The 21,523-nt window shown below is 42.3% G+C and overlaps 1 protein-coding gene across 1 annotated transcript; it reads left to right on the top strand.

The window, feature by feature from the left end:
- Window positions 1–232: 232 nt before the first annotated feature.
- On the top strand, window positions 233–4,899 carry LOC139654587 (nucleolar protein 58-like; the record flags this gene model as incomplete). The annotated part of the gene is made up of 8 exons (XM_071531704.1): window positions 233–337; window positions 2,365–2,464; window positions 3,145–3,188; window positions 3,521–3,604; window positions 3,823–3,930; window positions 4,028–4,147; window positions 4,355–4,444; window positions 4,891–4,899. Coding segments are annotated over 8 exons (660 nt in total), but the record flags the coding sequence as incomplete, so codon positions are not given.
- Between the last annotated feature and the right edge of the window lie 16,624 nt (window positions 4,900–21,523).

Consider the following 21,523-nt stretch of genomic DNA (forward strand, 5'->3'; position numbering starts at 1 on the left):
CATTCCTTTGTGTGTTGAAAACTCCCCTGAACAGCCCCTCCCATCTGCTGCCAGCCAAACTGCTATATCTCCAACTGGTTATGACAAAGCATTGTTCCACAGTGCTCGTGTGCAGTGACTCATTCATTTCGTCTCTCGTTTATCACTTTCACCGACAAAAGGCGGGTATAAATAAACCTCCTCGCTATTTACACAAACTTGAGCAATAACTTCCCCGCCTCTTTTTCAACAGGATTCCAGCTCATCTTCATCTTCCTCCTCCTCATCATCCTCTTCCTCCTCCTCCTCCTCCTCCTCTTCCTCTTCCTCTAGCAGCTCTTCAGACAGCGACAGTGAGGTAAGTTGTGGCTTTTTGGGCGGTGTGGGAGTCTGGAAAGCGTTGATCCAGGATTGCATCATTATGACGCTTTAACCTTTTTCACTGATCATTATTAGTAGAAATTAGTCATCCTTTCACTATATAATAGCCCATTTTGAATCGAAATATAGAGTGTAAAATGGTGCCTTTTTACTCTTTTTACTCTTGTCTTGCTGTGACATGTCATACACTAGTTGTCCTCATCACATATTTTTCAATACCACAGAAATTCTCCCTATTAGGCCTAGACTTGCATATTTTCATTAGTAACCGCTCTGCTGGTGATTTACTCAACATAACGAGGAAGAGTTGTTGTGTTTTTCATGCATCATAAATAGAAGACTGAGCTCTTTTGTCATGTGCTCAGCTCTCAGGAAGTCTCTGTCTTTTCCACTAAAGCCAGAATATCCCCCAAATGAAGCAATTAGAGAGAATGTAGATCTGATTGGTTCATGGGGCACGACTGCTCTCCGCTCTGCCACCAATCAGTCGTGTGTGTTTTTAATCCGCGGGAAGTCTTTCCCGTGGCACCGCTAAATTAGCTCCCTTGCCGTAAGCACAAACAATTTCACAGCAGCTCATAAGAGATCGGTAGGCCCTCTAACTATGTCGCTGCCTCAGGTGAGGATATTTGATTTTGTCAGACAATGCAGTCTCTGAAGTGAAATATTAAATCTGGAATCGCTGTCAATTTGGCTATATTTAGCAATCTAAAAATTGAGCATTCATTGTCGTCTTTGGCAAGTTTGGGGATCAGCACAGCAGCCCCTCCCCATGGGCTGCTTTGTCAACAGCTTAAGCTTTGCAATACCTCCAAACTAAAGAGCACACAAATAAACCCAAAAGCAGCATTCACTCCCTTCTCTTTTTTTAGTCTAGTCTTGATAACACTTTGATCCAAATAACTGCAATCACATGGTGACGTGATACCATTTGATCTGAATGATATGCAGTAAGATGTCACCAAATGTACTCAGCCAGCCAGTGCAGGTGCTGCACTACTTCCTGCCTGTCTCCTGTGGGTGTGGGTGGGAAATCAGGAGACTCAGGAAAAGCAAGTGGCTTGGCTCTCGCAAGCTTTTGATGAACGAGTAACGGCAAAGAAACCTTGTGCATTCCCCACCCACTGGTCCACTCCCTTCAAACATCTGATAGGATTGACCTGTTCATTGACTAGTTGTTTGAAAGGCATAACCTTTCAAACACTTATCTATTACAAGAAGTGAGGGACTAAAACACTCAGCTTAAACATTTATCTGTGATCTACTTGGCTTTATTTAGCATCAGAAACCTTCAGGCATCACAAAACGTGTGTGTGTGTGTATGTGTATGTGTGTGTGTAGCGGGTGTTATTCTGCGCTTTATTTCAAGGATGACACATTTCTACATAAAAGAAAATACATACAATATACTCACCTGGAAGATAAAAATAATAAAACAAAATGAAAACAGGAGGTGTTGATCAACTTTGCTCTTCAAAATAAAAGACCTCTGCATACCTGCTTTTATATTTCACAGTAAGGGTCCCCGTTCATAATCTAGTGTAATAACATCTCTCTGCTACATGTGCATGCTCACATACATGGATATATATAATATGTCCATGCATCCAGTATGTGTTTAATATGCCTCATACCCACAGTGTTGCCTGTGCATGACATTACATGTGTTAGTTGTGGCTGCATATCCAGAGTGGGTGTGGATGTTAGTTTTCCAAATGTTTCATATGTACTTTGTAGGTGGCACCAGGCCCTGTTTCTGATGGCTTTATCTTTATTAATATATTTTAAATAAATATATGCAGATGGTTAGATTGCGCAAAGACACTACCTTGCCAAACAAGCTTCATAGACATAAATAACACAAATAAAAAATTCTAAAACTCACAGCCTCGTTCTGCACAGATAAGCTTTGGTCTTATTTCACTGCATCAATCAGTGTTTGATTTTGCCTGTTTCAGTGCTAAACTAGAATAATTAAAGATTCCCCTCAACATTCGCTTGCAGGATGAGAAGAAGAAGAAGAAGAAGAAAAAGGAGAAGAAGACAAAGCAAAAGGATGAGGAGAAGGAATATGTCTGGGACAGCACTGTCATATCTCAGTCTGGTAAGTGAAACTATTTCCCAGTTGAAGCCTTTAGAAAAAGAGCAAAGTGAGTCTGTTTTATGTTTTCAAATCTCAGCAAGGTAGTGCATTTGGAAGCTCTGCGCATTAACAGTTACAGAAAGAATAGGTTGTGTATTTCCATTCCAGGTGATGTGGTTTGCAAGTATGTTGGCCAAAAAAATCAAAAGAAGTGTTCAATTCATCTTGTCTGTTGTGCTTTTAAATGAAAGGTTATTGTTAAAATTCCCCTTAGATTCAGCAAATAATGATTTTTATACTGGACATAAAGGCCTGTGTTACAGCCCCTAGTGCTATTCTTACTAGAATAGTATATCACTACTGTTGTGGTGACTGCTGTTACCGTGTAAAAACTTAATTCCTCAGATTTCAGTGCTTCTCATTTACTTCAAAGTTTGTATGATTGTTATATATTTAAGGTTGATAGAATCATCCTAGAGGCCATGAACAATATTCAAATCACAGTGTTTAAATTCATAAATGCATGGTTCACCCTGCAGTAATGATATGAGATCTGAGGCCATCTGAGGTTCTCAGGCCAAAATGTTCCTAAAAAGTTTTTAGTTTCAGATCCAAATGCACCATATAGAAAGTGTTTTTTTGAATCCCAGCATGGAAAGTATTTGTCCATTCATTAAAGCAGACATAATGCTTGTTTGTAGGTCCAGATGGCGAGATGGAACCGATATCTACAGAAGGCATGAAGGTAAGCGAGGTGAGACACTCAGATGAAATGTTAACCATGCTGCTTCTGTTGAACTCATCATTAAGGAGATGGATGCAGTATGAAAAAACACAGAAAAACAGGATTTTTTTTTACATCTATTGTCTTGACTCTATGGCTTTGACCCTTTGACTTCTTACTTTTGGTTGCTTGTAATGTTGATGATCGAGGAATTTAAGCTTTTCACCAGATAGGAGTGTGAGCTAAATGGCTAAAATGTAAACTGTAATGTAAATGATGTTTAAATATTGTCTGCTGAACACAGAGTAAGGACATTTTTTCTCCAAATAAATGTGTTTTTTTCTCTACTTCAGAAGTCCATCTCATCAGACAGCAAAGATGACAAGAAGAAAGAGAAGAAGAAGAAGAAGGACAAGAAGAAGAAGAAGAAGAAGAAGGTATGCCAAACATGTCTACAATATACCGCAAATACACAACTGTCTCATCGCCAGTCTGTTAGTTGTGGGACTAGCACAGATCAAAAAGTCATACTTGTTATAACAACACTGAAGCATTAATATGTGAACTGCATTCTGCAATGATATCTTAATCACTCAGAAACCATAACTTATAAACATATAACTGAATATTTACTTCTCTGTTGCCTCTGTCCCAGGATTCCAGCTCCTCCTCATCTGACAGCTCCTCCTCAGACAGTGAGGATGAAAAGAAGAAGAAGAAGAAGAAGAAGAAAAAGAAGAAGAAAAAGAAGAAGAAGAAGAAGGTATGATTCAAAACATTTTGTTAGCACCATATAGTTTGACACTGGTGGGTGTCTGATCTGTTTTGCAAGTTTATATCGGTTTGTTCTTCTCTCTCAGGACTCCAGCTCCTCTTCTTCAGATAGCTCTTCCTCCTCATCCTCCTCTTCTGACAGCGAAGATGACAAGAAGAAAAAGAAGAAGAAGAAAAAGAAGACAAAGAAGAAGAAGAAGAAGAAGGTATGTTGATCATGTTCAGCTAAACCTATAGTAACAAATGCATTTTGTAATTACACTGTAAAAAAAAAAAGCAGCTGTATATAGATCATTATTGCCAAGTGTAATTAATGCATGACTTGTGTTAATGTAAATAATTTCAAATGAATGCATGAATGGCCAACAGATGCTTTATTTATGGAAATGAAAATAAAAACTCTGTTGACACAGGATTCTAGCTCTTCATCCTCTGACAGCGACAAAGACAAGAAGAAGAAGGACAAGAAAAAGAAGAAGAAGAAGGATAAGGATGAGAAAAAGGTATATTTCCACTTCTTTGTTTCCAGAAGGTCTGAAGTCTGTAAACTCAGTCAGGCAGCAGGTTTTTAGGTCAGGAGCGAGGTCGCTCATCATGTGAACATTGCAAGGCATTTCATTTATTCTGGGAATGCTGAGTCAAATCCCATTTCTCCTTTTTTTCTGCATAGCACAGATTTGCTTTTCATTAAGTTACACAACAAATATAAATCTTTCCCTTTCATAATGCGTGGCTCTAGAGTTAGTAGTGAAGAAAAGGCAGATTTCCCAACAGTGCGCCTCCTCAGTGTTGTCACACAGGACAGAAAGTGGGCAGCTAGCTACTGTACCTGTCTGGACCTGTAAGAGAATGCTATGAGAAGATTCATAGTCTTACCATACTCTCTCACCACATCAGCTCATTGGCTCTTCTCCTGGGACGTGTTTGTGTCTTTTCTGTTGTGGCCAAGGTAGATTAATCATTAATCAGGCCTCCCTGTGTCCCAGCCCATCTGTGTGGGCTCATCTTCAACTAAAAAGACCTTAACCATCCCTATAGCTTCTTCCACTTTTTGTTGTTGAGTTTTAGGCTGTTGTCTTTGTTTCAAGAAACAATGTGTTAATCCTCCTTGGGAAGAAGACCTTTCGAAAGTGTTGCAAAAAAAAAAATCCATTAGCTTTACACCAGAGACTAGATTCAGGATGCAAACCTATTTTACTGTAATCTAGTTTGAAAACATTTAACATTTGCAAGTGTTTACCTCAGAATGTGATTAATGAAAACTCTTAAGCTGGGATTTACTGCTACAAAGTCTAATAATCCAATTATCCCAGCCAGCAATGCATGCATATCTTGTTTTTTTTTTTTTTTTGCACATACATTTTATTTCTACTCTTATAAGCCTCCATTTTAAAAATCTGTTTCATAACACTAAGTCGGCACTGAATGAATTTAAATCTCAATGAGTACCGGCAGTTTTAAAGTAGTAGCATATATTATTTCCTCTATTCTACACCAGTATTTGTGTTTTTCTAATTCTCATGCCAGTTCTTTCACATTCAGAGTTTATATTCCACTTGTGGCTCACAGAACAGCAGTATCACAGTCTGAAAACCTCAGCTACAGTATCATTCTGGTCTTACTCAGTAACCATATAGTTTAGTAACTCTACCAGGCTCGGTCCTTAGAGGCCTTGCAGATTGGGGAAGCAGAGGCCTAACGGTCCCACAGCTGCTTCTCTCATTCTCGCTTCTCTTAGACTGTTGACTTCATTTCCTGCAGGCCGCGCCCCAGGACGCTTTTGTCTGCTTTTTCACTCCTCCGGTTTTCTGTTCCTTCTCTCCATCTCCTTGTTCTTTCCCTTGGATGTTTGTTTCTCGCTCTATGCATCTCTCTGTCTCTTGCTGTCTCTGTTTTTGTCTTTTACCCACTCTTGTGTCTGCCTTTCTCTCTTTCTAACCTCTTTCTCTTCACCCTGGCCTGAGATTGACTCACCTGAACTTCCTATATCTCACCCATCTGCAAGAATAGTATACACACAGTCCACAGTCAAATATATCAAAATGAATATTGAATATAGAGTAGCTGTTGATGAGATACCATCTCCCTAACCAAGCACAGCAGATGACTTTTTGATTGGAAAAATGAACTGCATGCCCATTTTCTGCTCTTGTATAATTACCCATTGAGCAAACAAGAGCCAGCTGACACCATGCACATTGTGCATGACTTTCCCAGTCGGAGATAACCTATTTTGTTTTTCAGTGGGTCATCGCTGCTGCCAAGTTTCAACTTTTATTCACTTCTCTTGGCATGACTGCACTGTAAGTAGCTGCAGAGGTACGGTAACATTAAAGATTAAACTTCTAACCTCACCGCATGAGTGTGTGTGTGTGTGCTGGTGGACGTGTGGCCCCTGCTTTTGCTATTTAAATGACTTTTTTAAAAGCGAGTGGTTCATCAGCAGGTCAACCCTGAAGAGGCGCAGGGTGATTTATGGTGTCTGCAGGAGGGAGGAGGATGGGGTGGGGGGGAGGGGGTGCGGGGGGTGGGGCATCTAACACCCCATCCAGAATGGGATGTTTTGGCAGCCTGCATGTTTGGTGCCCCTGCCGTGACAAACTGTGTTGACGCTACGAGATAAAAAATGGGCCAAACTGTGACGGTGAAAACTCAGAGCTGCACTCCTCCACCCCCACCTTCCCCTCCTCCTCCTCCTGTGTACCTAAAGATTGTAATCCAAGAAGCACCAGCTCAATCAAAGACAAGGTATGGCATTTACTGCTAATCAAAGCCTTCATCGCACAGGCAGCAAGTACAAAATCTATTTAAATATATAAGCCAATGCGCACACACACACACGTTTCCAAAGACGCCTGAACATATGCTTGCACAAAGACACACACACACAAACACACACATAAATGTCTCTCTTTTACCTTACAGAGGATGATTTTTAATGAGTTTTAATGGAGGGGATCCCAGGCTTTGAGTGAGAGGCGTGACTGACCAATCAGCTTCATTGGACCCCCCACCGCGCTCCCCCTCTTCCTCCACTCGTTCATTTCTTCCTTTCATCTCCTTCCGCTCGGGCCTCGCCTTAATCACAGTCACCCCTGCTCTCCTCTCCATCTCCCCATCTCATCCCTCTGTATCGGCCTTGCTCTCATAGTCTCTGATTAAAAGCATATATCTGTCAGGCCAGGCTGTATTAGCTGCGACATTCAAGACAGAAATTGTAATGGTGCCTGTGAAGAGAGCCTGCTGCCGCCCATGCACTCTCTGTACTCGCACGGCTGAGCGGGGAGCAAGTTTGGGTGACATTCGAGATGTCAGAGAGACTTCTGTAAAGAGGAGCCATTTGGGGGGGAAAAAAGGGAGACGGAAAAAAGGAAAAAAATACATGAAGAAATGCAGCAGTTGTGTGTTTATAAGACAGTGGGGTGTTTGTGTTGTAACTCTTACTTTGCTTGTCATCTAGTTAAACTGTCTACTTCAGTGAGGCTAAAAAAGGCGCAATTGCATGCACAACACAGCAGTTGGATGCTTGAAAGGGTATTTACACAGCGTCACGTGTCGTCTGGCCGCTGAAGTCAAACACCTGACGAGGAAAAGGCCAATTTCTCCTCAGCTCAGATTCACAGAAACAGCTAGTGAAGCTTTATTTCTCTGTATGTGATGAGAAGATTTACCCAGTCGCTGTTCCATATAAAAATGTGATTATCATTTCAGACACATGATTAAACAACTTTATTTGAAAAACTGTTGCATGTTTTCCCAAATTCAAAACCTGCTCAAACACTTTGCATCTAAATCATCTTTTTGACACTTGTTGCGCAAAAACACAATGAATATATCAGAGTATATTTAGCGCATAAATATTTAGATTAATTTTGGTCTGTGCCCGTGGTCTTGTTTACCCTGTATTTTTGTTTTCCTCTCTGGATGCATCAGCTCAGTGCTTTTCCTATGGGTCCACTGTTTGATGTGGAGTAAAAGGCTCCAGGAGTTTATGAATGAATATTTTAAAGGGACTCGGTGAGGCGGTGGGGGCACAAAATGGCTCCTCTGTTCTCTCCACAAGTCGGTCAGTCATCCCGCCGCAAGCCCCGCTCTGGTATCTCATAAAAGCAAAGCTGCGTTGCTCTGCTGGAAATGGGAGTTGAGTACACTCTGTTTTTCAGCAAAAGGCCTGTGTGTGCATGTGTTTGGGAGAGAGGGAGAGAGGGAGAGAGAGAGAGAGAGAGGTGGGGGGGGACTGACAGAGAGAAAAGAGAAATACAGGGTGTGGGAAAAGCAGAGAGGGAAAATGTGTAGGCGAGAGTTTCTAAAATGGGCACTTGTAGGTATCTGTGGGTTGTCACATTAGTGTGATGATCAGCTCTGAGCCTGAATCAGCCCAGATGGTTGTTGCAGATGCCTCAATCAAGATGTCAAAAAAAAAAAAAAGGCTGCACTTTCTTTTCACTAAAGGTGTCATCACAATGACTATAGGGCCACCTCTAGTTGGGAAAATTAACATTTCATAAATGTGACGATTCACACTGTTTTCCTGCAAGCAAGATGACAAATAGAGCGCTACGGGGCATGCTGACTTCATCGGTGAAAGCACAGGGTCACCGGTCGAAGTCTGTGCTCTCTGTGTTCCCCCTGTTGCATAAGCGCTTTACAGTTTAGCCAATCTTGTGAAATCTAGCAGTCACTGAGGGACTAGTATCACCGAAAGCTTAAAAACTACATCTACATGCAATCTGATCTCTGCTCTAGTCTCAGATTTTTGGCCGCAGTGCTGAAATTCCCCTTCGTCTGGTTCTAGATAGTCATTCTCTGTTCATATAGCAGGAGGGAGACGGAGAGAGAGAGAGAGAGAGAGAGAGAGAGAAAAGAAAGAAGGTAGAAAGAAAGACACAGACACAGAGGTGGTGGAGGTGGCTGAGGGGGGGGGCAGAGGCTCTAAATCCAGTTGCATAAGTGGCTTGTTTTTGTCTGTCTCTCCATCTCATTCCATATTCTGTACAGCGACAGCGATAAGATCAGGCGTTGGTCCAGGAAAAGGGGGGGGGGGGGGGCAGGGGTTGTGGGGTGGTGGGGGGGGGTTGGGGGGTGGGGGGGTCTGAAGAGGACAGGAGGATTTGACTGAGCTGTGAGGTTTTTTTTAACAGTCGGTTGGGTGGATGGATATTGGTTTGGGCGCAGGAGCGAAAGGCTGCGATGCCCAGGTGAGATTAAGTATGTAGGAAGATTATTAAACACCTCGGCTCAGTTTGATATCAAAGCGGCGCCGATGACAATGATAACAGCATCGGGTTAATATTTGAACTCCTCCAATGCAACAAATTACATCACCGGGTGAAGTGAGAAAATAAGAGTTTCATTTAGTAGAGGCTGTCATCTCAAGCAGGTGAGGCTTGAACCTTGTTAGAAAGGAATTTTTTGACAGCGGACGTCAGATTTATTTATTTTTTTTTATGTTGGTTGAGATCAGAGAAAACAAGTGTTTGCCTTGGGAAAATCCCGTCCCTCGGGTCATTTTGCGGTAAATGTCCCGATTCATTTGAGTCTGGGAATGCTAACGCTTCGGAAAGTATATCGCCTCTCAGACATCTCAGGAGAGGCCGGAGCTTTCCAGCGAGCTTTCTCAGATGGGGCCGACGTGATAAACACACATAATGTAGGAATGCTATTTTGTCAGATGAACCTCGCTGGCCCTGCGTCACGCTTTTTGAGCCATGCAATGAGTTATTTCTTTTTCCCTGTGTGACTCTCACTGAGATATTTTTGTTTTTGTTAACATGGATTCCCTCTCACTTTGGCGAGTGTTCGACCTCTGGTATGTTCTGTACAAGCTGATAAAAGATAAGATGTCTGTGGTGAGCCGTCCCTTTGCAGTAGTGGAGCCCAGGGGCCTTCAGTGCCTCATATGGCTGCCTTTTCAATGCAGACACACACACACACACATGTACACGCACATGCACAACCACACATGCACACACACACAGCTTCTTTCCACTACGCACAACATTTGCATTTTGCAGTTGGATTAAAAAACTTTGCAACAGAATTCCATAGGTAAGAAAAGGTCAATAGCTTAATATGAATTTAAATTTAAATTACCATGAAATATATAAATGTCTTTATATCGGAATCACCAGCCAATGAATGTTTCCCTAAAGCAACATTTTGAGGCAAGGTTAATGGGCAACGTGGCCTTAAGCATTGACAAGGATTGACAAAGAGCAATCAATATTACATAGTCGGCTGTAAGCAAAAGTGTAATGAGCAAATGCTCTTGGTTGTAAATATTGGCAAAATTTCTCATCTAATTTGACGGTTGCCTGTGTATTAACATATGCCTTAACACATGACTGAGATAATCAATCTTCAAGTGTTACACACACACACACACTACAGTAAATCCATGATTGAGTAGATTTTTAAATATCGCTATAGTCCTCCTACTTTCACTGGCTTAACGGTGATGAATTTCCACAGCTTCTAGAGGTAGAAAATGGAGCCCAAGCTGTATAATAAAGATAGGCAAGTTACCCGAGCGGAACAACTTCTATTACGGTGAAGTTGACCGAGGCACTCGGCCCCCCCAGTTGCTCCAGTGGAGCTGCTCAGCGGCCAGCAGCAGAAGGCCGTGGTTCAACTGGGCAGCTCCTGGGTGTGAATGTGTGCAACTGTATGAATGTGAAGCGGAGCACTGCTGAAAAATAGTGTGCACAGCTCAGCAAAACCCTTCCCTGGATAAATAAAAGCTGAAAAAAAACAACAACAACAAATACCTGACCTGGAACACTGTGTGAGTATGTGGACTGGCCGGTATGGAACATTTCTGGCAGCCATCTGCTGCTGGGAGGCGGCTCTGCGATCCAGCCCAGCATGTGGAAAGAGTAATATATCAACGCTTAAAGAGGTAGAATAATCCAGTCCTAAACGCCAGACACTAACTCTACTCAGATGTGGTTTAATACCAGATGCCTCATATTTTCGCTACTCCACATTATAAATGGTCGTATCATCATCAATATTGTGGGTCGTAATGTATCTCAGGACGTAGAACCGGCTGCACACGATTCTGACTTACTGAACTCCTTTGAAATATCTATTCTGTGAGCACCTGATGGGAAAATCATTTACGTTGTTGAATAAAAAGATTTATCATCTCCCAACAGGTCCAGAAGTTTCAGGCTCATATTGATTCACTGGAGCCCTTTTTGAAATATATATTTATCTTTCGCACCTAGACTCATTTTCAAGTGCAAAGAAACAATCTTGAATCTATTTTGATTGGTACGAGAGCCAATTTTGGAAGGTATGAGAAACGGTTATCACTTTCACTCTGCAGTTTATCGAGCATTTTTGCCAAGTTTTCGTTCGAGAGCATTTGAGGTAGAGGTTGTTTAGAAAACTTTCTCTTAGTCATTCCAATAAAGCCTCGTAAAAACCCGCTGCTGGATTTCCTTAAAGGTTTGTTGATTAAGAAAACAGGAAGGCAGCGCATGCCTTGGTCCATTAGTTACCCTGTGAGCAAGGCTTTAGGTACGCACTGCCCGGGGCTAACGCACTCAATACATACACAACTCACTACTGTAAACACGTATGCTCACACACATGCGGGCACACATACACACTGAGGAAAGTAACAAAAACACACACAGACGCATGCTCGCACAAAAACGCTTGCGCCCGTGCAGTTAAGTATGCGCACAAGCCGTATAAATGAATTCACAAGCTTGGCCCGAGTTCATACCGAGTATACACAAACACACACACACACACAAACAAACACACAGACATACACACAGGGAGGTGTGATCTGCCAGGCGAGGCTGTGAAACGCTGCTATGTGAGAAAACACCTCGCAAAGCAAACAGAGCCTCACAAGGCAAGCGCTTGTTCCAAGGCCAGAACCTAGGGCAGCGCTCCTCACATCTCCGTGAGAGGAGAGAGAGAGAGAGGGAGTGAGGGAGGAGAGAGCGGAGGGCGAGATCAGACGGGACGAGACGAGATGCAGAGGCATGAAAGACATGTTGGGGGAGTGAGAAAAAAAAAAAGTCGAGATGAAGAAAAGAGGAAGATGACATGAGACTAGGGGGGGCACAGAGGATAAGAGTACTGAGAGAGGTGGCAGAGAGGGTGGGAGGAAAGAAGAGATGAGAAAAGTAAAAGATGACAGCTTAGAGAATATAGAGAAGCAGGGAAAAAAGGATATTGAAAGGGCGAGGAGATGAAGAAGGTGAATGAATGACAGCTGAGAGAATATTGAGCAGCAGTTGAACAGAAATTGAAAGAGAGGAAAGGAAAGGAAAGGAAAGAAGAGGAAAGGAAAGAAAAGCATGAGAAAGCAAAGGAAAAAAGAAAAAAAAAACAAAGTTGCTATTAATTTTTCTCTGGAAACAGTCAAGGAAAAGTACATTGTACAGTCAAGTACACGTTCAAACCACAAAAACTACTTACAGCATGATAATCCTTTACTGTAAGTCAGACTGCCTCCACTCTGCTATAGTTCTGGATAGCTTACAGCTCAGAATTTGGCATTCAACTCTATTTTTCAAGGTGAATATGCAGCGGGGCCCCAAATTTCGCTATGCTTTCTGTGGAGACAACAATGAGCCATGAGGACTGGAATCCAACACACAAGGTATTTTTTCTCCCCCTCTCTCTCTCTCTCTCTCTTCTCTCTCTCCCGCTTCCATTTCCCTTCAAGCAGCAGCAGACTGTTTTGAGAAACTTGAGCTTGTTATGCCTTATGATCTGCGTTCTGGTGTCTCGTTGACACGCTGCCTCCGTACACCACCAGAGAAACCTGCAGAAGCAGATCCAACAACGCCAGCACAGAATTTCAAACACCTCAATAACACAACTCTCAGTGTCCCAGCCTCACACATAAAAAGGCAGAGGGGGTTGTCAAGGCTGTAGACATATTTTCGGGCCCGGCTGGCTGTTGTTCCATTCGAGAGGCTGCTTTCGGGCCATTCCAGCCCCGTCTCATTCTGGATGACTGGTATTCCCCTCTCTCAGATCCGAATCTCGCTCTAAAGTTCATCCATAAAGCCGCTGCCAAACATTTTAATGACCACGCCGGTGCCAGGCAAATTTGGACATTGGTAATCTCGCACATGAAGCCAATCTTTTGTTTTTGTGGCCAGCGAAATGCCTTGAAGTACAGTAATGACATTAATTCCGTACCCACTTCTGTTTGTGAAGCGTGTGTTTTTTATTATTATTGCTTTATTCTGGAGTCCTTGTTCAGCTTGGTGCTGAGGTGCCTTTCCCACTAAACTATGATAATTGTTTCAGACATTTTTTTTCCAGTCTGGAAAACTTTACTCTGATTGGATGACGAGTCGCCTGAGCGCGCGGTGTCTGCTCTGTTCCGTTGCCATAGACATTTTGGGTTGCTGTGACGCCTGGCACCGGGCTTACGGGATTGGTTGTTTATGTTGGACCATGGGAGGCCTGTCTGGAGAAAGTCCCAGAGACTGACCATAATGCAACGCTATACCGAGTAGTTCCCCAAAAGCCAAAACAAAGCAAACGTCAATAACATTTATTAAACTCTCAGAAATCTCTCCTCTGTGTTGCTATGCGTTGTAGTTGTTTTGACAAGCTTTACTGGCAACCATAACTGGCAACCCCATCGCTCACAGAGGCATGTTTATAAGATGTAAGGCTGGGGATATGCATTAAACAAGCAGCGTTCTCACATTTTGAACTGGGAGCCAGCGTTTAGAGCTGCCTGTGTTCTCTATCTGCTCTGTTTCTATCTAAGCATCTGTTAGCCATTCAGCGAAACGCCACTTCAAAAGCAATTTATTTTAAATCAAATTCAAGGATAAATTGTGTATAAATAAACAGTAATCACTATATGAAATAGCCAAAAAGGAACATTAACTTGCTCACCATCTTGTTCCAGACAGTGTTATTTGTGTTTGTAGAAAATATGAAAAAGATTACTTTCTTAATTGATGCTATTAACGTGTGAAATGTGGGAAAGTTAATTTGTCTTTGTTGTTTGTTGACTTGTGTTACCATATGTGTGCTTGTGCTTTGTTTGACACATAGACTTAGTGTCATGTGCTATTTTACACTGTCACTCACAAACAGGAATGTGCTTGTTTGTACTTACCGTGTGTGTCGATGCAGGCGTGTGTGTTTATCTGTGGGTATCCATGTGTTTGTGTGTATGAGTGTGTGTGACAACAATAGGTAACCGGAGCCATTGTGGGAGCAATACTGGAGGGAGGCTGGCCCACAGATGCCTGTTTGTGTGGTGTATGTGCTTGTGTGTGTGTGTATTTCTGTTGCTGTGTATGTGCGCATGCAGGATCTCTACAATCTGGGAGCTGGATCTGCTGCTCCAGCTTCTGCAAGACACCCTACGCTCATTGAGATCCAAAGGGCAGATTATCTCTGGCATTCTGCATCTGGAAGCAGTTGAGGGTTGAGGAGCCGCTTCTTCTGAGAAATATACAAATATGTGGGACAAAGTGCACATGAACGGATCGGATACAGCTCCCCACTGTATGCCACTACATGGGTATCTGACTGCATGCTGTGCTCAATGCTATACTAACAGGTTTTGAGAGTTGGATTATGAATGTTATTAGATCTGTTGCTCTATAATTTCAGGAAATATCTAATAAAACACTATACTGTTTGTGTGCTTATGTGTGCATGTATACACTTATTAGCATGTCCAATTGTGTATGTGTGCGGCTGAGTGCGCGTTCTGTATTGTCTGTTTAAAGTCCCCATGAAATGAACTCCCATTACTTTTACTTCCTGGAAAACAGAGCATCGTTCATGGTGACCTCATGCTGCACTAGTAGGCGTAAATATAAAATAATATATATATATTTCTAATCAATAAAACCATCAACAACCCCGCCCCTCGCACCCCTCCCATCAAATAAAACTGCCTTTCTCTCCCTGACTCATATTCCATTGGTTTAGACTTTTGAATGAAATCAAATCCAGGAAGTAAAGATGCATGGGGTCTTGAGTGGTTGTTGTTATAATCATTTTATACTCTGGCCTTGATAACAGAAAGAGGAACAGGCTGCCACACTGTCACCTGACAGTTTACCTGCTTCACCACATGCAGCAGGACTGAACCATTAGCTCTGTGGGCGTCCCGATGACTCACTGGGTTAAAGCAATTCCACACAATACCACCTGCTGAAAACAACATAGGTTCAAAACAGGTTCATGGCCTTTGTCACATGTCATCCTTCCTCTTTCTCTACGACTGATAAAGCACAAATAACTTGCAATAATCTTAAACAAAGCATTGTTCGTTCACCATGATCTATTCTGCTATAATTCACATGCTCAGCGTTAGGCAGACAGGAAGAGACCTACAGCCGAACCCAACTGTTTTGCTCTTTTGTCATATTATTACCTGGTGTTTCTGTGTAATTTAACAATGCTTGGTAAGCCTCTGCAATTGTCCTATCTCAGCTCACTTGGTCCTCAGTCGTATGGGAGCCCAATCCGCTGAGACAAAGGCAATTTAAAAAATACAATGAAAATTGCAGGTTTTTATTAAATAGTCAGCGTGTGAAGTGAAGTGAAGTGAAGAGACGAAATGTTCTACAGGGACCTCTTTGGTTATGATGATAGCGCATACATAATGAACTTGCATACCCACAAAGACTCTTGTACACACCTGTGTGAGTACACACACACACACACACACACAGACACACACACATTGACATCATGCTGATGATATTCTAACATCTATGGATTCATTAACACCCTCCCATACATGTGAATTTTAATGCCAAATGTTGGATTCTTGCAAATTTCTACTGTCTTCATGTCAGAGTGTGATGTGTGTCTGAAAGCATTTTTTTTTCCAGAGGATGATTCATGTCTACCCACTGTTTGGTAATCACCAGCGAGTTGCTGAGCATCAATCAATTAAGAGAAGCTGTCAAAGCCCCATAATGGTTTTAATACACTGTTTCTTCCACTAGCCACTAAATTGACTGGGTAATTGCTGTATAATTACTCGGGGTCAGCTTAGGTGGATCTCTACCTGGTAATGTGAACACATGAATATAAATGCGTGGGAAGTTAGTTTTGGATGGCTTATCTGAAAGCAAATATAAAGCACTTCACAGAGGAGCTGGCACCTCAACGCATGATACAATTGGATTGATACAGAGAAGATTAGCATGGGCTGTAACGGGTCACAGGTTTGATCCCTGCAGCAGCCGACGTGTCCATTAACAACCATCCTGTGTCCTGTCAGCAAGACTCTGAAACCCCTGACTTGCTCATTCATTGTGAGTCATTCCAGATAAGAGCATCAACAAAGATGAACTTTCTAAAACTATCAAGTGCTTCACCTAATACGTTGACATTTTCTCCACATATTCCATCTTGGATCTCTAAGTGTTCAGCTCAAATGGCTTCAAGTACCTCAATGGAACTGTTCAAACACACCACACACTGTTTGATTCTAATAAGCCAATAAATGCAGTTTTGGTTGACAAAATATAAAAGCCAAGCCTAATTTACCCCACATTATCAACACGATAACACTGCCTGCTGAAATATTCAGAGAGAGTGAGTCACAGCCCTCTCAATCTAAGAAGATGAGGCTTTGCATGGAGCAATATATTGACATTCATTTCAGCTCTATTTGCCTTTCAAATGAGGCTATTGCTGGTTTGAAAGTCACAACAGCCGTGATCCAGCTGTGCCAGTTGGTAGTGACAATAGCCTGGTTTCCACTATGGAGTCAAAAGTAGCAAGCCGGACTAACTCTTTGTTTCTGTCACTCAATCCCCAAACCAAATATCAGTCCTGGTCCACTTGTTCTGAATGAGCCCCGGCCCCTGTTGGTCCCATTAGCCCCCTTTCCACTGAGGGCCAAACCTGGTGCTGGAACTTAGTTCCAGAGTTCCTGACCCCTTTCCACTGGGTTGCCCTGGGCCAAAACAGGGCTAGTCTACGAACTCAAGCCCCACTACTTGGGCCTTCCAAATCCTCAGGGCCAAAGCTGGTAGCCCTGATGCTTATACATCATCACATTCTATATTTTTTCAAATAGGGGGTGTTGCTTAATAACGTCTGTAACTGAGTGCAGCCATTCCTACATTAATGAGCATCTACCTGTTAGAAACTAGGTATGTTAATTCTTAAATCTGCATTACTTTCAGCTGCTATCTTAAAAAAAAAAAATCATCAACATCTTGCTACACATAGAAAAACACATAGAAAATAACTTTTTAGCCTGATACTGTATATTAAAACCAACATTGGCCTTATTTAGCTGTCTAGAAAATACCCCAATTACTATCACCCACTTTCCAAGTTTGACACACACAGTAGTAAAGGACTAATGTTAAAGGGTAAAAAAACTGCCTTTGCTTATGCAGGCAAGGCAGTTTTTTCTTTACTTTAACGTCTTCAGTAGGCGTTTAAATCACTGCCCAGCAATTACACTTTGTTTTTTTATGTGAATGATGTTAGCCTCATCCTGCAACCTTCTTCTTTTTTAAAACTTCCCACAAAGTAATTAAAACTAATTTTAACGATTATACTGTACATTTGACAGCAGTGTTGTCTGCCATGTTTGACAAGCAGTTGTGTAAGTTAGTTGTCATGGTTACGCATGGACCAGGTTTCTCAGTGGAAACACTTTTAACAAGTTTAGCCCAGCGCTTAAGTTCCAGGCTAGAGTTCCTGGGACAAAGTTCTTGGGCGTTTGGCCTCAAGTGGAAAGGGGGCTACTGATTGATGCTGTTTGTGGTCTGTTTGTTTCAGTTTGCTGCTGTCACTGGTACAGACATCCAGGGCCCCTTAGTCTCTCAGCTAATTAAAGTCATTCTTCAGTAATATTCCTAAATCAACTGTTTCCTCTTGCCTATTTGAGGCCTAATTGGAAGCATGTGCACTCAACCTAAAGGGCTCCTTTTAACCCCTGACACTTCAAGAATGTCTGTGTCTGTTGCGGTCGTTGATTTTCCCTATGCCGCTTTCCTTTCCTTTATTCTCGCAGCTTAGCAGAATGTGTGACTGAAGACCTCTGCCGGTTTTAATCAGCTATATGTTCGGTGGCTCGTGACCACCGGGTTGTTGATGTGGCGAGCGGTTATGATGCTTTTGGGAAAGGCATCTTCGTATTGTTGACATGTGTTGACATGTGTTGAGGGGATTCGGTCGCTATGACAACACGCAGATGTCCAGTCCCACAGCCAAACCCGTGCTTTATGTTAAGTGGGTGAGCTTGGGTCATGGCATGGATATTTCACCGGCGGAGGCAGCAGAAAGAATAAGGGATTTATCCCAAATGGCTCCCTATACGGATGGCTGTCAAAAAATCACCGACAGAACAAATCCGTCTGTCTGGGCTGTCGGGGGAAGATTTGCCGTTGAAAGGCGAAGTGCTTCTTTCTATGATTTCACATCAATTTCATCATTGTGATAGAGCCTCGTACAAATTCTCTCTGATATGGCCATTTCACTGTGATTTTACACTCCCTGTTTGCAACTTTATCTACCATATTTCCCATACTATTCAAGGATCTCAGCACGATTAAAGCATGCAAAGATGAAGCATTCTTGCATTTCAAAAGGCATACGTATATTACATTATTTATACACATGCTAACTCAGGTATTGCTGCATATTGTATAGGCACAACAAATGTCATATACTGTACACTGTAATTCCAAGCACTCAGGGTAGAAGAACTGTGTGTAACGTGTAAAACATGCATGTCTTCCTCAGGCCGTGCTTCACTTTTGAAACACCTTTCATGTCCCCTTGAGTGTTTGAAACCATTAGATCTGTAAGCAATTATTTTGTACATTCATTTCATTGTATAGCCTATCTGTGAGTGCCTATTGTGTGCGTCAATAAATATCTAATTATTTTGAAAGGTGAATATGGCCTTTTAAGTCTTTTCTTGGCCCTTTGAGCTCCTTTGTTGTTTTGTTTACTTTTGTTCTCCATTCAAGACAAATTGTCTCTCTCACAAGCGTCTAACAATGCAGGCTGCAGCTTCAAGCCTATTACTGACAAAGACAATGTGGTTAGGAGTGGTCCTGCAAACTTCAGAGACTTGAGAATGGGCTCTTTTCTTTTACAGTCCTGGACCCGACAAATGTTTCGCTTCTCTGTCTGCTGCAGTAAACAACGGCTTTGGTGTTTATCTACAAAGACTGGTTGCCTGTGAACTCGCTTTAATCATTAATGTTGCTCCGTTTCAGTGAATCAGCAGGTTGTTAAGAGATTTATCCAAGTCTGTTGCGTTTTCTCCCTGCGTCGCACAACGACAAAACAAACAGGCATGAAACTCCATTTGGATCCAAGATAATTTCAAAGACAAATGGTTGTGATATTTTCCAGGCTGTTTATTGGTTGACTGGAACGGTGGCTGTGACTCATCGAGGCACCCGAGCTTGTCATTTTCACATGGAAAACAAAAATAAGGATTGAAAACAAATGGAGGAGAGCGGAGAGAGGTTGGGAGGGAGATTGATTTGCTTGCCACCGTTTCTGATCCATTAAGCTTTACCTATCCTTTTCACTCCCGATCCGCCTGCCTCCCCTCACACACCTGCTTCCTTACGGGACATTAGTCGTGTTCAGAGGGGCGACGAGACACACTGCCTCTCAGCCTCTGTTGTTCAATGCATCCATCTTCTGTCTAGCTGGTGTCTGCATGCTCCAAGAAAGGCGAATTGCTGTACCTTTGCAAATTACTGTTTATAGGCCGACAGTCATTATTGTTTTTGCTCACTGAAGTGTTTTGCGCATCTTCCTACAGTAAAGTGAGAAGTACTGTAAAGGGAGAGAGAGAGAGAGAGAGAGAGAGAGAGTGAGAGAGAGGGAGAGAGTGGTGCAATAGAGGGGTATTATCGTCTAACTGTAAGCAAACATTGCCTTCTGCTACACAGTGGCGTTCAACCAGCAACACTAGAAGATGTTACACAAAAGAGTGAGCTATATCAAAGAACACTGGCACCGCTGGGCTGCAGTCATAAGCATGAGGCAGTAGACTTTACACAGCACTAATGAGCCTGTTAGACAGGCTATATATAGCTATCGTACATATGCATAATTGATCCCAAAAAATGCCCTGGAACTTGGTTGCTGTTCACTTGGCACTGGCACGTTTGCCAATTGCCATCAAGCTGAGGTCACTGTTAAGTGTGTGATCCTGCCAGACTGATGTCAAAGGTCCTGCGAAGGCGCTTGGCCACAGTGGCCTCTGCTGGGTGGTAAGGGTACTGCAGGCTGGGGTACGGATCGATGGCTGCTCATGAAATCTGGAAGAGCGCAGCCATGATGACTGTCCCAGGAGTGGGACGATGATCTGTAATCAGTTCAATACTGGATTGAAATATGTGCTCATGATTACCTTAGGAGAATGAATCCCAATCAGCAAACAGTTGTGGTAAATTATAATTGACATGGATGAATCCCAAATGCTTACTGGCAAGATTGTGGGATGCATCTGTCCTACCTTTGCACAGCTGTTGGTGAACGATGATAGCAATGTTTGGCTTTTTAATTGAAGTGGAATGGCAGTAAGAATGGTGCCTGCAGGTTCTTGATTTAATTAGAAATCAGTTAGGATGTAGCTCAGAATATGATATCACCTGAACTATTATTAATATGAGAATCAATTACCCTACCTTTTTATCATTGGGGAGAAGAACATTGAATTAATTTCCAACTTTCAATTTTCAACTCTCTGAGATGATGTGAAGTGAACAGGCTGAGAGCAGAAACCCAGAGCAACGGGGGCAGAGAGCTCTTGGTCCTTCCTAACAAAACATCACAAGGAAACTAAAACAAACAATAAGGGCATGCCCAGATGTACCCAACATCTATTTAAAACTCTTCGACTCTGTTTAAAGGCATTCTTTACGACGGTGATCAGGGTTTTATATGGAAACCCTTTTTATATCAATAATGTCAACCAGGGAGAGAGAGAGAGAGCACAAATGAAACTGTTGCTAAAAACAGCTCTCTGAAAACCTCCAATGCAGTTTTTGGAAAGTCAAAGTTTTTACACATATGTGATGTTTTCCCAGGAATGAATCGCTCACAAAAGACCTCACAGAGGCTCGCTTATTTCAGTCAGTTTTAAAAGTGGCCAAAGCTCAGATTTAAATCAAATAATTGCAAACAGAGTCCCATGATGTAATTTTTTTAGCTTTAAGCGCCAAGAAATGGGGATCAGCCACTTTCACCCTCCCTTCACAGTAAAGTGTAATAAAATGATAGCATTTAATTCATCTCTATTGAGTGGCCTAATGCCTCCTTACAGTCGGAGTGTGTGGCGCTGTTTCATGTTTAAAGCAGTGCATTTTACAGAGTAATTGAAAGGCTTTTATGTCACAAAGTGTTTGGGTCCAAAGCTAGCACTTAGGGATTAAGGCTGACTCTGACAGAGCATTATAAAGAGGGGCATTTCACATGAGAGGACATGAAAGCATTTCTTGGAATTTAAACGATAACTTTAATCTTTCAGCCAAATTTTCCGTAACAACCTACAGATAGCTGGGGCTTATGTGTCTTCACTGCCATTATGGCAGTCTGTATCACTGTATTATGACACAAAAATA

Source organism: Centroberyx affinis, unplaced genomic scaffold, assembly GCF_046629955.1.
Source record: "Centroberyx affinis isolate AG114_WGS23_722 - 3 ecotype Tasmania unplaced genomic scaffold, CSIRO-AGI_Caff_v1 ptg002115l_1, whole genome shotgun sequence".
Taxonomy (NCBI): Eukaryota; Metazoa; Chordata; class Actinopteri; order Beryciformes; family Berycidae; genus Centroberyx; species Centroberyx affinis.